Consider the following 16,729-nt stretch of genomic DNA (forward strand, 5'->3'; position numbering starts at 1 on the left):
TGCTAATATCAAAATAATTACTAGGAAATAAACATAAAATGCAGGAAATGTGGTATAAAAATAAGGATAGATAGTAGTTCATTCAGAATCAGTATATTTTCACATGAGTCAGGAACAAAGATTAAAGCCAGCCTTTCCTGCTGCCACTCCCATTGCGTTTCACACGTCAGTACCATTTATGTACCATTTATAGAAAGCCACATCCCTGAGGTTTGAATACTATTTGTTTAGCCAGTTGAATCCCCCTGACTTTCCGGTTGGCTTGAGTGGCTGTCCGTGGGAACAGTTCTACATTAGAGTTTGCTGCCACCAGGTGGTAATAGTGCTTCTTTGCACCACGAGTAAATTTCTCCTTCCATTCTTTCTTTCATGTGATTTCTTAACCTATTATGTATTAGAAGCTGATTAGAATTTTTTGTTATATTTGTATCCAAGTTCATATTTCAGATTTAGAGAAGAACCAGTCACGTGAAAGTGACACAAATAAATTTATAACTGTTTAGCCATATATCATTCAGCTACACCCATGGTTCCCAACCAGGGGTGATCCAACGCCCCCTCACCCCCCTCCACTACCGGCACCTCAGGGTACCTTTGCAATACTTGGTGACATTTTGGTTGTCACAACCAGAGAGGGGAGCTGTTATTGACATCTAGTAGGTAGAGGCCAGGGATCCTGCTAAACATTCTATAATGTAGAGGAAGCCCCACACAAGAAAGACGTATCCAGCCCAAAGTGTCAAAACTGTTGCAGTTAAGAAACTTTGGACTGTACCCACTGAGAGCATGAAGTGGTGGGGGCACGTGTGTTGTGCTGAAATGGTATGAATACACAGTAGCTGTGGCCGTTGATGCTTCAAGATCCAGAGTCCAGAAAATCTGCAATCACACACATTCTCAGATGAACAGAATACCATTCTCCGGCCTTCCTGCCCCTGTTGCCTCTTGTGTGCCATCCAGTGTGGTCCTTTGTATGGCTTCAGCCTCATGTCCTCCGTTCGGTTCTTCACAGTTCAGAGGTGCCTTTACCATGTAGTTAAGCTGCAGCCAACTGGTTGGAACCTAGAGTGAACATGTTTTATACAGCCAGGTGTCGTGAAGGCCAGTGAACCCCATCAGTGACCCAAAAGCACTCCTTTCTTCTTTCATTTCCGCAACCAATGCTTTCTGAGCACTTGCCGTCTGCCGGCAGTTCTGGCTCCAGGCACAGTGAGATGAGCTAAACAAAATCTCTCCTTCCATAGAGCATAGCAGGTTGTAGATAAACGTGTCACCAAGCCAGTGAATAAAATAAATGCCAATTGTAAAACATTATGAAGGATACAAATGACCTAGGTTGCTCAAGATCTATTTTTCATGGGATGGGCAGGAAAACCTCTCTGAGGAGCTTATGTTTTAAGCTAAAATCCAAAAGATGAAGCAGAGCAAATCAGCCAGTCAGGCAAGGAGCCAGGAAAAGAGCATTTCAGGAACTGGGAACAGCAAACACAAAGACCTTAAATTAGAAATGAATGAATGAACAAAGACCTGGGTGATGTTAATATAAGATTAAATCCTTCCCCCCCAAAAAAGATGATCTCCACCTGCATGTAATGACGTGAGCTGACTTTCACTGGGGTTGACTGGCATATCAGATGCTAAGGTTCACGCATTCATCTTCAAAAAAATCCCAAAGAAACATAATTTTTCACTTTCCTATTTCCATGAACACTTTTTGGATGTACTAGTGGCCCCTAATGAAAGAAGGAGACATCAAATTAATGATTTGCAATCATGAGATTGTAAATTCATGAATAGGTAGTAAATAAAGCAAAGGGACGATGCACAAAGATCCCTTCGTCTGGATCCTCTCCTCTGATTATGAACCTGTCCTCACCTTCCATGCTATATCAGGAAAATGGAGGATGAAAGTGGACTTGAATCTTGTCATCATATTTAGTGATGATGTCATCATATTTAATGTAATGTCCTTACAGCAAAAATCATGGTTTGAAAGCCAGGAAACATTACACCATCAGAAAGGTAAATGCATAACTGTTTTTGGGAATAGGGGCCCTTGGGTGCCTCAGTCAGTTAAACATCTGACTTTGGCTCAGGTTCATGGGTTTGAGCCCTGAGTCGGGCTCTGTGCTGACAGCTAGCTCAGAGCCTGGAGCCTGCTTCAGATTCTGTATCTCCCTCTCTCTTTTGACCTTACCCTGTTCATGCTTTCTCTCTCTCTCTCTCTCTCTCGGAAATAAATAAAATGCTCAAAAAATGTTTTTAAAGAATATTAAAAACTACATTATTAAAAATATGTTGAAGTTTGCATTTGTTTCACAAATCCATAGATTAGTAGGACTTGAAGGAAAATGGGTGTCCACTGGACCGGTTCCTTCATTGTCGGAGAGAGTGCAGAAAGTTCCAGAATGTTCCAGCGTCTCACCTGCTGCTCCACAGCAGTTGTGGCAGAGCCATAGTCTTTACATTTCTGTCAAGCACTCTTTTATTAGAGAATCCAAGCTGCCTCCCTTTGGTTCATTTGGTCAATTGTATAATTTTAATGATTTTTAAAGTTAACATAAAGTAAAATATAGATATTTTGCTGACACTTTTAAAGCAATTGAAAGAAAAGAGGAATAGCTACATGAAAAGGGGTGCCAGTATTTTCAGAATTGCATATTGTGTTTTATGGGTCTTATCAGTCTTACTATATTTTTTCTGTGACTATAAGTTAGCAAGATCATGATTGTTATGTTCTTCATTGAATAGCCAACATCCATAGCACAGCATCTTCATCCAAAGGCCACTCAATCAGTGTCCACGTGTTCACTGGATGAATGTGTGTATAGCTGTTTTAGGTCAGTATGTGGCCATTTAAAGCATCAAAGCATTGAAGCTAAGGACTTTAGTTCTCGATGAGCTTTACTTATAGCAACTTAGATGCCACTGGGAAATATGAATCATGGCTGTCTTTGAAGATGGTCTTAAGTTTCTTGTCCACTGGAAAGAAGTTGTATATGAAAAAACAAACAGAAAAAAACTACACATTTGAAGCTAATGTGTTTTGCTGAGGTTCTCCTACTTATTTCTTTTTAGAACGATTGTTTTCCTTTTAGAAAATGCCATGAAGAGGTTTTTTAAATCGTTTTCTTAGCATGTTTTAAAAATTTTTTTTAGAATTTATTAATTTTTGAGAGACAGAGAGAGACAGAGCATGAGTGGGGAAGGAGCAGAGAGAGGGAGACACAGAATCTGAAACAGGCTCCAGGCTCTGAGCTTATCAGCACAGAGCCTGACGCGGGCCTTGAACTCACTGACCACAAGATCATGACCTAATATGAAGTCAGAAGCTTAACCAAGTGAGCCACCCCAGTGCCCTATTAGCATGTTAATACAGCACTTTACCACCTTTATTCCAGATTGCTTTAGATGTTTGTTATTTGCCTGTTCAAGCAAATACATGATTTGAAAACTACTGCCCAAATATAATATTGTATAGATCCTCAAATTCAGATGCATTAATTTGTTGTTTATTGGCCCCTGAACTCCATCCCATAACAAAGTCTTACCCCGGTGTTTCTTCAGGACCCCATGGCACCTGCCTACAAGTGTGGGTATTGTGGTCATGGATGCTGGCCCGTTGTTCCCTCACCAGGGGACTGATGAGATCACCACCATCACTTCCCCAACTTGTTTACTTCTTCCTCTGTCATACATGCACCTGTGAGAAGGTTAAAATGTGACTGTCATGACCACATGACTGATAGCCATGAAGTCTATGAGGGTCCTCAGACAACCTTAAATAGCCGTCAAGACATCCAGCACCCCTCAGGTGCCTATGGTTTGTCTTGGAAGATAGACTATAAAGTAAATTAAATTAAAGTTTACATATGTAACTAATAAATTGCTATATATAACTAATAAATATCACATTATTTATAAGAAAAATAAGAATTTCTTATTATTTTCAAATTACAGCTTGGGCATAGTAAACAATCAAGTATAAGGAGCTCAGAAGATTTCCAGTTAAATAGTTTCAGTAATCCTCCAGGAAAGTATCAGGTAAGCATGATTTTTTTTTAAAGATCTAAGACTAGTTATTTGTAATATTTAAAGTCCCAAACTATGTGATTCTTTAAGTGAAAATCAACTATTATGTTGTTTGTCACAATATCAGAATAATGCTTGAATTCTACAAATGTGCCTATACTTTCTAAGGACTAGAGATACATAAGTAAATAAAATAGATGAAATCTTGGCATCCCAGAGCTTAGAGTCTACGTGTTCATCGTAAAAAGTCTACATGTTCATTGTGAAATGTCTATCTTCACAAAAAAACATACAGGAGAGAACAAAGTATACCTCAAAAGTCACTACCAAGATTTAGAGACTACTTATTTGGTGGTATTCTGCCAGGTGATTATATGTATATTTATGTGTATATGTATATGTATATTTCACATATACTTAAATATTATATAAATATATAACATATAAATGAGTTAATAATACTTAAATAATGAATAACAGTTTTTCACTTCACAAAACATATATTCATATTAATTTTAATGGATATATAGTCTTCTTTATACTAATACATGATAATTTATTAAAAATAATTTCCTATTGATGGAATTTTAAGGGTTTTTTCTAGTATTATAAGTAGTACTACTATGAATATTGTCCATACACCCAATTACATCCTTAGAATAAGTTCTTAAAAGTGGAATTTTATTGTCCACCATTTAATTTGAGGTTTAGAGAGTTAGATTTGGTTTAACTATGTGCCCACCCAGGACTTCCTGCACATGGCACTGAGCCTCCTGGTTTTCCAACGTTCTCCTGGTTGAAGCCCAGATGGGGGGGAACTTTATTACATTGAAACTAGACATTCCAATGCACTGGGAGGGGTCAAGATGGTGGAGCAGCCTGGAAGTTCTTGGCTTCTCTCATCCCTAAAATCTAGGTAGACCAGCACAAACCATTTTTCACACCTAGAAAATTGATTTTAGGATTAACAAAACAATCTGCATAACTTGAACCACAGAACTTGGCATGCCCGCGGCACAGAGGTGGGGGGGGGGAGAAGCTGTGGAGGGTAGGGCGCTGTTTTCGTTCGCAGAGAGGGAGCAGAGGAGGTGGAGTACAGGAAAAGCACTCCCCCTGGAAGTAGCGGGAGAGAAAGAGAAAGAGTGGAAACTCCCACAAGGGATTGAACAAGAAAGGGAGAAAGGAGAGGGTTTCAGTACCGTTAGGCTTCTAGAAGCAGGGGAGCGCAGAGTCAGAGACCACGCAGCGCGATGCCTGGCGGAGTTTGGTGGGGAGGATGGGCAAATCCCCAGTGCAGACGGTGAGATCTGAGCGGTCCGTGGGCCGCACAGCAAGCAGCAGTCCCCTGCTAGGAGGGCATTTGGTAGAGGCCATACAGCCTCCCCCAGGAAAAGGTCTCAGTGGACCCCAGAAAGTAGCCATGTGTGCTGGTATTGGAACAAAGTCACCAGGGCATGGTTAAACCTGGTGCTGGCTGTGTGTTGTGTTTTGCCATAATCTCTGACCCTCTGCTGCTGCCCGACCGCATGAACTTTTCCTGGGGCAAGCAGGCACCCAGCCGCAACCTCTGAACCCCTGCAACAGCACAGCCACACTAACGTTCCTGGGAGCAAGCTGGCACCTGGCCATTGCTCACCAAGACCCTCCCCTTGAGGGCCGGAGCAGGTCCGAGCCTCAGGACTTTCAGAAATGAGGGATTTGGAAACACAGCCCCATCTGAGATAAAACTTGGAAGAGTGGTGCCTGGCAGGCTGACAGCTTGGACACAGTGTAGAAGCAGGGAGTGGACAGAAGCTGGAAGCAAAGGAGAGGTGCTGGATTGCGGGTCAGTGAGAGCACAGAATTCTGGTGCTAGAGACTGGGAAGCTGCGCCATGCCATTTTCACCTCTCCCGGGCATGCGCGTACACGCATAAACCAAGCCCTACCCAGCTGCACCCTCCAAGTACAATCCTAAAATTTGTATGGAACCAAAAAACTCTGAATAGCCAAAGCAATTCTGAAAAAGAAAACCAAACCTGGAGGCATCACAATTCCAGACTTCAAATTGTATTACAAAGCTGTAATCATGAGACAGTATGGTACTGGCACAAAAATAGACACTCAGATCAGAACAGAATAGAGAACCCAGAAATGGACCTGCAAACATATAGCCAACTCATCTTTGACAAAGCAGGAAAGAATATCCAATGGAATAAAGACAGTCTTTTCAGCAAGTGGTGCTGGGAAAACTGGACAGTGACATGGAGAAGAATGAACCTGGACCACTTTCTTACACCACACACAAAAAGAAACTCAAAATGGATGAAAGACCTCAGTGTAAGACAGGAAGGCATCAAAATCCTCGAGGGGGAAGCAGGCAAACACTTCTTTGACCTCGGCTGCAGCAACTTCTTACTCAATATGTCTCCAGATGCAAGGGAAACAAAAGCAAACATGAGCTATTGGGACCTCAAGATAAAAAGCTTCTACACAGTGAAGGAAACAATCAGCAAAACTAAAAGGCAACCAATGGAATAGGAGAAGATATTTGCAAACGACATATCAGATAAAGGGTTAGTATCCAAAATCTATAAAGAACTTATCAAAGCAACACCCAGAAAACAAATAATTCTGTTTAAAAATGGGCAAAAGACATGAGTAGACACTTTTCCAAAGAAGACATCCAGATGGCCAACGGAAACAGGAAAAAAATGCTCAACATCACTCATCATCAGGGAAATACAAATCAAAGCCACAATGAGATACCACTTCACACTGGTCAGAATGGCTAAAAATAACTCAGGCAACAACAGATGTTGGCAAGGATACAGAGAAAGACGAGCCCTTTTGCACTGCTGGTGGGAATGCAAAGTGGGTACAGCCAATCTTGAAGATAGTATGGAGGTTCCTCAAAAAATTAAACACAGAACTACCCTATGACCCAGCAATAGCACTACAATGTATTTATCCAAAGGATACAGGTGTGCTGTTTTGAAGGGTCACATGCACCCCAATGTTTATAGCAATGCTATCAATAAGAGCCAAACTATGGAAAAAGCCCAAATGTCCATCGACAGATGGATGGGTAAAGAAGATGTAGCATATACATATACAATGGAATATTACTCGGCTATCAAAAATAATGAAATCTTGCCATTTGCAATAATGTGGATGGAACTATAATGGATTATGCTAAGCAAAATTAGAGAAAGACATCACATGACTACACTCATATGTGGAATTTAAGATACAAAACAGATGAACACAAGGGAAGCAAAAATAATATAAAAACAGGGAGGGGGACAAAACATAAGAGACTCTTAAATAGAGAGCAAACTGAGGATTCCTGGAGGGACTGTGGGAGGGGGAAGGGCCAAATGAGCAAGGGGCATTAAGGAAGACACTTGTTGGGGCGCCTGGGGGGCTTAGTCGGTTAAGCGTCCGACTTTCGCTTGGGTCATGATCTCGCGGTTCGTGGGTTCGAGCCCCGCGTCGGGCTCTGTGCTGACTGCCAGCTCAGAGCCTGGAGCCTGTTTCAGTCTGTGACTCCCTCTATCTCTGACCCTCCCCTGCTCACGCTTTCTCTCTGTCTCTCTCCTAGAAATAAATAAAAAAACATTTAAAAAAAAAAAAAAAGGAAGACACTTGTTGAGATGAGCACTCACTGTTATACATAACAGGGGATGAATCCCTGGATTCTACTCCTGAAATCATTATTGCCCTAAATGCTAAATAACATGTATGTAAATTTAAAAAAATAATAGAAGTAATGCACTGACATTCCTGAATTATTAGCAAGTATGAAATCAAAACTGGTTACCTTTCTTGGTAAGGGAGGTCAAAAAACATAAACAAGTGTACGTTTGGTTAATTTCCCATTTCCAAATCCAGTACTATATACACCATCAACCTCCCCAAATGAAAAGTTGTGTTTTACTCTACTACTTTGCAAGTAAAATACAAGCAATAAACACCAAGGGGTAGATGTTTTCTCTACAACTATTCTTTTCTCAGGAATTAACTTGCAAGTCATTAGCTCTGGTAATGTAAAAACTGCCTTAATAATCTGGCGAGAGCGTGCATTCCCTACCAGATAAATCCGCTTAATCTTTGTTAGCATCACTTCGAGGTCCTTACAGAAGAAAGACTCAGACAGTTATTCCAAATGAGAGATTTGTCATAAAAATAAAACTGAGATGGGTTTCTCCTTTGTCTGTCTAGAAAATTATGAAGAGGCTCATTAAAAGATACGTCCTACAAGCCCAGATAGATCGGGAGAGTGACGATGTGAATGAAGGTGAGCTGAACAGTGACAGCCGGCCCCTGAGCCTCAGTGTGGACGCAGGCCTGACTCAGAGCCGGAGGAAAACTGGAGAGAGAGGTGTGGGGAGGGTGAGCCTCCCAGGGGAGAGAAGGCGGATCTCACCACCCATCAGAGCTGTTAAATGGCGTAGGAAAATAGGCTGTTTTTCCAGAATTGGGGCAGGTGTCACCTGCTACAGAAGTAACTTGCTTTTGGGGGGGTGGTTTGGAGGGAGGAGGAAGTGGTTGGGAAAGGTAAAAGGCTCTTACCCCCAGTCCTGCAAACATTTTCCACCAATGTTTCTTTTTTACTTTAAGACTTTTGTTATCATGTTTTCTCCATAACCTTTTCATTCATAACCTTTTCAAAACCTTTAGCTGAGAACATAGAAACCTGCCCCTCTAGGAAGTTTTTTTCATTTGAAAGGATTCAAACTACAGATATGTGTGGAATTGACTGATTTCATTCTGTTCCAGAATCACTAGTTCCCATGCATTATGTATTTATAGTTGACTTCCTATCTCTCTTGTTTTTTAAAGGGGAACTGAAGGAAATTAAACAGGACATCTCAAGCCTCCGCTATGAACTCCTTGAAGAGAAAACTCAGAATTCGGAAGACCTAGCAGAACTTATTAGAAAACTTGGGGAGAAATTATCAGTGGAACCAAAGCAAGAGGAAGGCAATAGATAATGCAAAGACTTCTGTTAAAAATCCTATTTATTTGTCCACTTGAAGCCATATTATTTTCCAAATTATTTTTAAGTGCCATTGTGACTATCTTTTAAACAAGAGAATGTCCAAAGATAACTTATCCAAAGCCCTAGTATTTAATATTTTTAGTGATTAAATTTCATTGTTCAGGCTGAAGTTTGCAGATTATGATGAAAATTATGCCCAGTTTGATGTTTTCTTGGCTGTAACTGTCGTGATGATGTGATTGCCATCTAGTGTCTGCCTAGGGGTTGGCTAGGCTGTAGAAGGCTGACACAGCCCACTCTCCGTGTGGTCTTTACCTTGAAGATGATTTCAGGTAACTGCCTGCCTTCTGGATCCCCTGATGGTGAATTCCAGCCCTGAAATGTAGGGACAGATAATCTGTAGCTATTTGGAAAATGCTGTTTAATCATCTACTCTGCTAAGCCCCACAGTATATGATTGGTAGTATCTGTGCAAAATTGGGTTAAATCTTTCCTAAATTTGCTAGTTCACCTCTTTGAAAATGTTACGCTTAACAGTGAAAAAGTGCAAGCCCTGAAAACATGGTTTAATTTGTGTGTGTGCGCGCACGTGCGTGTATGAAATGCTTGTCCTGTTTTCTTTTGTAGTCAGTATGGACTCTCAAAACTTCTTTCTCTTTTGAGTTTTACTGTGACTGAAAAATTATTGACCAAATATGAGCCCTTTATTGGAGATGGATCAAAATCACAAATGATTTGATTATTTGGTCCAGTTGTAGCATAATTTTGTGCCATTTCTGAGGCATTTACAGGTAAATCTCACATTTGGCAACGAGTATAAAGGAAACAGTGTGGAGGGAACTTGCAAATACTTACCTTTATTCTCAGTATGTTCTACCCTCTCAGAAAATACATGAAGTAGGGATCTGTGTTTATAGGCATCTATGTAGGCTGCTCTTACTGATGATGTGATGCAATTTCTACAAAATTAAAAGAAAGAGATGAAAGTCTAGCTGTTCAGCTACAAAGACTACCAACATTGAAATGATGCTGTGCATTGACTGGAAGTGTTTCTTTAAATTCAGTAAAGAGAGGTTTCAAATTAAAAATTTTAATTTCATTTTAGAGAGAAAATAGTCACAAAAATCTAGTTAGCCCCATCTTTGACTTAAGTCGACTTTGACTTAAGTCAAAGTGGTTTTATGTAGCCAGATAAGAAAATACAATTGAAATTTTGCATTCAGTGATTTTGTATTTGTGGGTATTATTTATTGCAAAGTTATTTAGTAATGCAGAAAAGGTAGGCTTTCAAATGTTTTGTGACAATTTTTGAATCAGAAGTTGTAAAAATCAGCCTCATAGCAAATGCACTATCAGCAAATTAAAATAATCCAACATCCACAAAGCTTTTGTGTTGTGCCATGGAAGAGATTGGCCTCTATGCCAAGGCCTCTATGCCTATGACAGCAAACGGGCTTGGCTCCAAAGAATCTAGAAAAGATATTCAGATTCCTCAGTGTCTTTTAAGTTGGGTTGACCTGACAAGATGTAAGTTTTGGGACCTGCAACGGGAATGACTGGCTTTCTCAGTAAAAGGCACTGCCATCAAGTGCTACCTCTATGACTGTTTAAAACTAACATGTCCTGAAGTCAGCAGATTTCCTCAAAGTGCAACTGAATTGGCACCTCTTCCAATTTCCTTTCAATTGGAACATGAAAAGAAACCAACCACATTTTAAGAAAGGTTTTAAAAATTCCAACAGGAGCTTAATTAAAGGCATATTGTCAAAGGATGGTCATGAGCTTGACTATCCTGCACAAGTTTCAAGGCTTAAAATTCTGTATTCATGTGCAGTGAGTTTAACCTACAAAAATAAAATGATTAAGCAGATGAAATGTATTTGTCTAGCCTGTTCTCTGGGTCATATTTCTGTGCTCAAATTTGGTGCTTTCTGGAGGCTTGGGTCCTGTAAGGAGGGAAGCACAGTGATGCCTGGCTCAGACCATACAGCTGCTCCCTGGGGGCTAAGCCATAGTCACATCTCATAGCAGACCTAACTACCAGTGAACAAAATAAAGTCCCTGTTTTTGTACATCAATGCTTTGTTTTACTCTATTTGTATTACTCTGAAACTGAAAATTAATACAAATTCATTATGGTTTTACAAGGCATGTCAAATAGATGACCAGAATCTACTGTCTGCTTAAAACTTTGCTAGGGACCAAAAATGAAAAATGAATGTCTGACCTCAAGAAGCTTACAGCCTAAAGAAACAGGAATATAAGAAACGCACAGCTATAAGAAAGATCTCCTGAGCCTTTGCCGTGTGAAGGCACATGATAAGTGCTCTCCATGAATTACTGAATTTAATCTAACTTTATGCTGTTAACACTATTAATATCCACATTTTAGAAAGGAGAAAAGCTTTTAGAAACGAAATAACTTGCACATAGGGTAAGTGCCAGAGCTGGGAACAGAACCAGGTCTGCCTCACAGCAGAGGAAGTTTCATGTTTACCTGTGGTCTTGGCAGACATTATTGTAGTGTGGTTGTCTCATTGTGAAACTTATCTTTCAATCTCTAGGCGAGGAAAAATGGACTATATCTGAACACCCTAAGTTCCATTACTTGCCCAATGCTGAGACAGACAATAGTATTAATCATGCGAGGGTGTGGGTAAGGAGAAGATTTGACTTCGAAAAGATTGCATATTTAAAAAAAATAATAATAGAAGATGGAGATATATATTAAGGGGTGGAGACAGTGTGAGCAGGATCAAGGGCTTTGCATGCGTGTGGGACACTAGGTTCTGCAGAAAGAAGCAGTAAATCCAGTGGCTGTAACTTGCTGAGAACAGATCGACGTTGAGCAGTCTATCCTATTCATTCAGGACTGTTCCAGTATGAAAGAATCTTATCACCACGCAAACAGTAAAATCACACCAAACGTTTAAAATGGAAAGACCATGTGGCAGTATTTGCCAACCAGGCAGACCGACCAGCCAGTGGCATCACTGTCAGGACCAATTTCCAGTTTCAGGCTGGGAGAGAGAAATGGAAGACTCCATAAAAATCTGCTTTTGCTCCTTTTCCTGCTTCTATTCTTTTTTTAAAAAAATTTTTAATGTTTTATTTATTTCTGAGAGAGAGAGACAGTGTGAGCAGGGGAGGGTCAGAGAGAGAGGGAGACATGGAATTGGAAGCAGCTCCAGGCTCTGAGCTGTCAGCACAGAGCCTGATGTGGGGCTCGAACCCACGAACCGCGAGATTATGACCTGAGCCGAAGTCGGACACTTAACTGCCTGAGCCACCCAGTCACCCCTTCCAGCTCTATTCTTGCAAGGAACTGGCACCCCCAACTCTACACATGCCTCAACTGCAAACAGTGACTGTCGTCCTTGTGAGGGACAAGGAGTTAATCATTTCTCTAGATAGATGATATCTAAGGAAGGGGCAGGTGAGGATGACCTATTGAAGCTATTATACCCATATTCCAGACCGCCAAAGCTAGACATCTTGACTCCAAGACCTCCTCGCTCCAGGGAATAAGCCCTGGGCCCTGGTCTCTGTTCTGACCAGTTCCTGGATGCCTTAGAGGACAGATGCACCAGACCTAATCCTCAATAAAAACCCCAGGCCCTGAACAAAGACAAGACTGTCTCCTTCCTGAGTCTGCCAGACTCCATCCATGCCTGCATTTTCTCTATACCTTCAATAAACTCTGCTTTCACCACCTGCTGGCTCACGCTTCATTTCCATCTTTTGTGTGGCCCTGGGTCCTCTTGGCTGGAGGAATCCCTCTGGGTCCTCTGACCCAGCCTGCCAGCATCAAGACCAAGGATGAACTGTTTCTCCAAGTGATATTTCGGTATGAACTGCATCTGTTCTAACAAGCAGATGTGACCTACTTCTTCACTCTGAAATTTTCCTTCACCATTGTGTACTGGGGGGGGGGTGGTTATTAGAATCATACCAGTGGTCCCCACTGAATGGTGCTGGAGATGGGTTCCTACACTAGTTAGAGTCTCCGCCCTTTGCTGTAAAGTGTGCAGACTGAGCCACTGGAGAAGCAGAAAAGAATATGAATTCCTAACCCACACCTCTACATTGTACTCTGGAACCCTATCTGATGAGCTTTCCAACTGAGCAAGTTACTCAAAGGCTGTGTAGGAGTATAGCCCAGCATCCTAACAGGGATGGAAGTTGAAAATTCAGCTAAACATCTATTATTATTATACAAAATGTTGACTCATAGTCTAGTCTTTACTTGTATATGTGACTAACCTTCCATGAAGGCTCTGGAAGACCTGGCTAATTAACATGGACTATTTTTTTCCTTATAATTAGAATGTTTGATTAAATTTTATTCTTTAGTCTGTATATATTGTAGCTACAGTCATGAAAGTTTCCACAGACACTTTTCCAAACATCTTCCCAGGATGAATTCAATGGTAACACCTACTCACAAGTTATAAAAAAAAAAAAAAAAAAAACCTCTTAGGTTAGAACCAATTTTTGTAGAGATGTTTGTACTGTTGAAAAGAAAATCATGGGTTCCAAATGGTGTCACTTAGTTAAGACCCCACATCAGCAAACCAAGACTTAGTAGTACCTAACCTAAGGGCAGCTTCAACCTCCAAGAATGTAACCTTTAACCAGTCAACATGGGGATTTCCTGGTCAGTACTAGGAAATGAACTTGACAGTCTCCTTCACTTCCCCTTTCAAGTGCAACCTTGCCTAAAACAATGGATTCTTTGCTAATAATTTCCTTTTTCCATTCCCATTCTACCTTTAAAACCCTTTCCTTTTGTGTAGCCCTTAGGAGCTCCCCTCTACCTGCTAGAGGGGTTGCTGCCCAATTACAGAACTGGTTCAGAAAGCCAGTTAGATCTTCAAAATGTAATTGGTTGAACTTTTGTTACTTGAGTATATTTGAGAAAATAGCTAGAGACACTGACCAACTGTATGAATTTCTTTTTTTGTCTTATGCCATGTGATGGATACTCAATTTATCCAGAGTAAGTGGATCACAGGGCTATTGATTCATGTTTTTCAGACTTCTATGAAAATAACATATTGAATAGCCACCTCATTCAATGTTAAGGGGAATTACACCTACAAGAGAGATCATGTCCATAACAGTTATACCCTAAGTATGATGTTATCCACAACACTGAAGTAAAAACCATGAGAAAAGTTAGTAGGTACAAAATCTAAAAAATGTTCACCTTTATTCTGTTTATAATGCCTACACTGCAATCCATAGGCTTTTGTCATTTTCCATTGATAAACAGTAAAGTAGACAAGCAGGTCCTCAAGGAAATGCACAAACATTATGAATTTCTTCATAATCATTAGTAAAACCTTGGTGATGACATTTGGGAAGTGAGTCTTGAACTCCACTATCCTGCATTTTTGTCCTAATCATTGCTCATGAAAATAGAGTTTCATATCACCATAAAGAATGATTTGAGAATAAGTTTACTTATGATCATATTATTATTCATATTATTGTATTACTTATTATCATTTACTTGTGTTATTATTCATAAAATAATATTCATATTATTCATAAAATGCACACCTGGTGCATGTATGTATTATATACATATGGTCAAATACATTTTCAAAGCATAGTTTTGGTCCTAGAAAAAAATTATGCTTATAAATATTGATTTTGTTTTTGATTCTTTTGTTTTTCTTTCTTTCTTTTCAATGATTCCAACTTTTTCTAGTCACTATACATTACCTGCCACTCCTACAGAGTTATCTCATCGTGGTAGTTCAGAGTGTAGGATCGAGAGCCAGAACATGTGGGCTTGAATGCCAGCTCTGAAGATTACCAGCTTTGCGTTCTTCCCTGAATTTCTTAGCCTTTCTGGGCCCTATTATCCAGTTCTACAGATAAGGGGAAAAAAACCTAACATTAAGTCCAACATAGGGTTTTTGTAAGGATGAAATGAGTTCATATATCTTAGACTCAGAGAATAATGCTTGGGAAGTATCCACATTCAGCCAAGGTTGGCAATTGTAGAGAAAGGATATGGCTCCTGAATTCCTTTCCTACATTGTTTTACACCACCCCCTCTTAAATCTCATAAAATTAAAGAAAATTTAGGTTTCAACTTACTTGTATCTGATCAGGTGGTACACAATGTCTGGAACATTGTGTTAAGCAAGATTTTGAAGCCTCTGTCAGGGTCAGTAGGAAAGAAGGACAGAGACGATTAACAATACTTGCCAGGGACATAGAAAGTTGGCCCTCATATCATCTATTTGCCATCCTTGAAAAAAAAATATTTGCACAAAATATTTGGAGAAAATTTCAAGATACATTTATTATTTTGATGGTAGTAATTTTATAATAATTATCACAAGATGGTTTAGGGTAGGTGCCATATTAGATCCCATTCATAAAACTTTTAGTTAAAATTTACTATACTTGTTGCAACATGCTGTGTACTGTTACCAGTAGCAAGAATAGAAACAGAATACAAGCAGTTGACTTAGAACTATAAGCTAGTTCCATGGAGCTGTTTTCATTTATTCATTCTTGATAGCTAAACAAACTCAAGAAGAACCATCCACAAAGTAGGAGAAAAAAGCCTGGACTCACATGTTTTAGGTTTAGTATGCCTGCTATGTGCTCATAGCTTATTTCTTAGTGAATGTATCGAATCCATGAAATGTTGGCATCGTCCAGACATAGGGTGGTGCCTAATTTCCATTCGCCTCTTAGAGAGTAAGCAACTTAACACACTTGCTTCATTTTTTCATACTATGTTTAATAAGAAAGTTACTCTTCAAGAAGAAGTGGGAAATAAAGCATTAGTCACATGCCAGCTTTTTCTTTTACATAGATTCATAGGTTTAGAGACAGGAGAAGCAGCCAGGCACCGACAGGACGGGGGGAGAATGGAAGGCAAAGCTGGCCGGGTGACAGTGTCGACCCCCGTGCAGGCAGAAGACAGCTGACGGAGGGGTGAATGTGGATGCACAAGTGCCATGGAGTCCGATGGCCTGGAACTTTAAAGGGGACAACCATAAGCAGAGCCCCAGCCAGGGGCCGGGCACCTAGGGTACAGGATTTTGGCACAATCAAGCCATGTCCCACACAATCACCCATATCACAATCACGCTGCCTTGAAGGCAGAGCTAGAGCAATCTGGAATGCCTTGGCAGGGAGGGTCCAGAGCTGCGGTCTGGCTAACCCTCCAGAGGAACTCTGGGAGCCCCCCTGCTGGAGAAGGCGGGGATCCCATTGGGCATCCAGCCCATTGGGAACTGTCAAACATGTCCAATATATCCCCTCATAAAGATTGTTCTGGTGTGTTCTCCTTCTACCCTGAAGCCAGCATTCAGGTGCTCTGGGCTTCACCCAATGCTCCAAGGAACCGGAGTGCCCCTTGCAGCCGAAGTGGGATGGCAAGGTGCACAAGGGCATCTTCAGGCCAAGGGGACCTGGGAGAGGGCAGCTGTAGGAAGGGCCGGGTCATAGGAGCAGGCGATTCGGGGGTACCCAGAATCCTAGTTGTTACAGAGGCACATATTCCCCGTGAAGGCAAATCAGAGGATAACTGCACTGCCTTCCAGCACCTTCCAGCACCTTCCAGCACCAGACCTGCTGGCTGGTGACTCCTCCCACAAAAGGCCCCGGGGGAGGCTTGACTGTTGGAAAATCAAGGGACCGCCTTGGGCAGGCAGGCCAAACGGAGACATCAAGCTGCCGTGGC

General features: G+C 40.9%; 1 protein-coding gene across 1 annotated transcript in view; it reads left to right on the plus strand.

The window, feature by feature from the left end:
• TRPC6 (transient receptor potential cation channel subfamily C member 6) overlaps positions 1–10,890 on the plus strand; it is a gene marked incomplete at its 5' end in the record, with an annotated part of 41,102 nt that extends 30,212 nt beyond the window's left edge. The window contains 3 exons of the mRNA XM_039216535.1: positions 3,961–4,044; positions 8,235–8,310; positions 8,856–10,890. Of these exons, the coding sequence (XP_039072466.1) occupies positions 3,961–4,044; positions 8,235–8,310; positions 8,856–9,007 (312 nt within the window). The remainder of the gene's footprint in view (positions 1–3,960; positions 4,045–8,234; positions 8,311–8,855) is intronic.
• Between the last annotated feature and the right edge of the window lie 5,839 nt (positions 10,891–16,729).

The sequence above is a fragment of the Hyaena hyaena genome, unplaced genomic scaffold (assembly GCF_003009895.1).
Source record: "Hyaena hyaena isolate Hyena2069 unplaced genomic scaffold, ASM300989v1 scaffold_638, whole genome shotgun sequence".
Taxonomy (NCBI): Eukaryota; Metazoa; Chordata; class Mammalia; order Carnivora; family Hyaenidae; genus Hyaena; species Hyaena hyaena.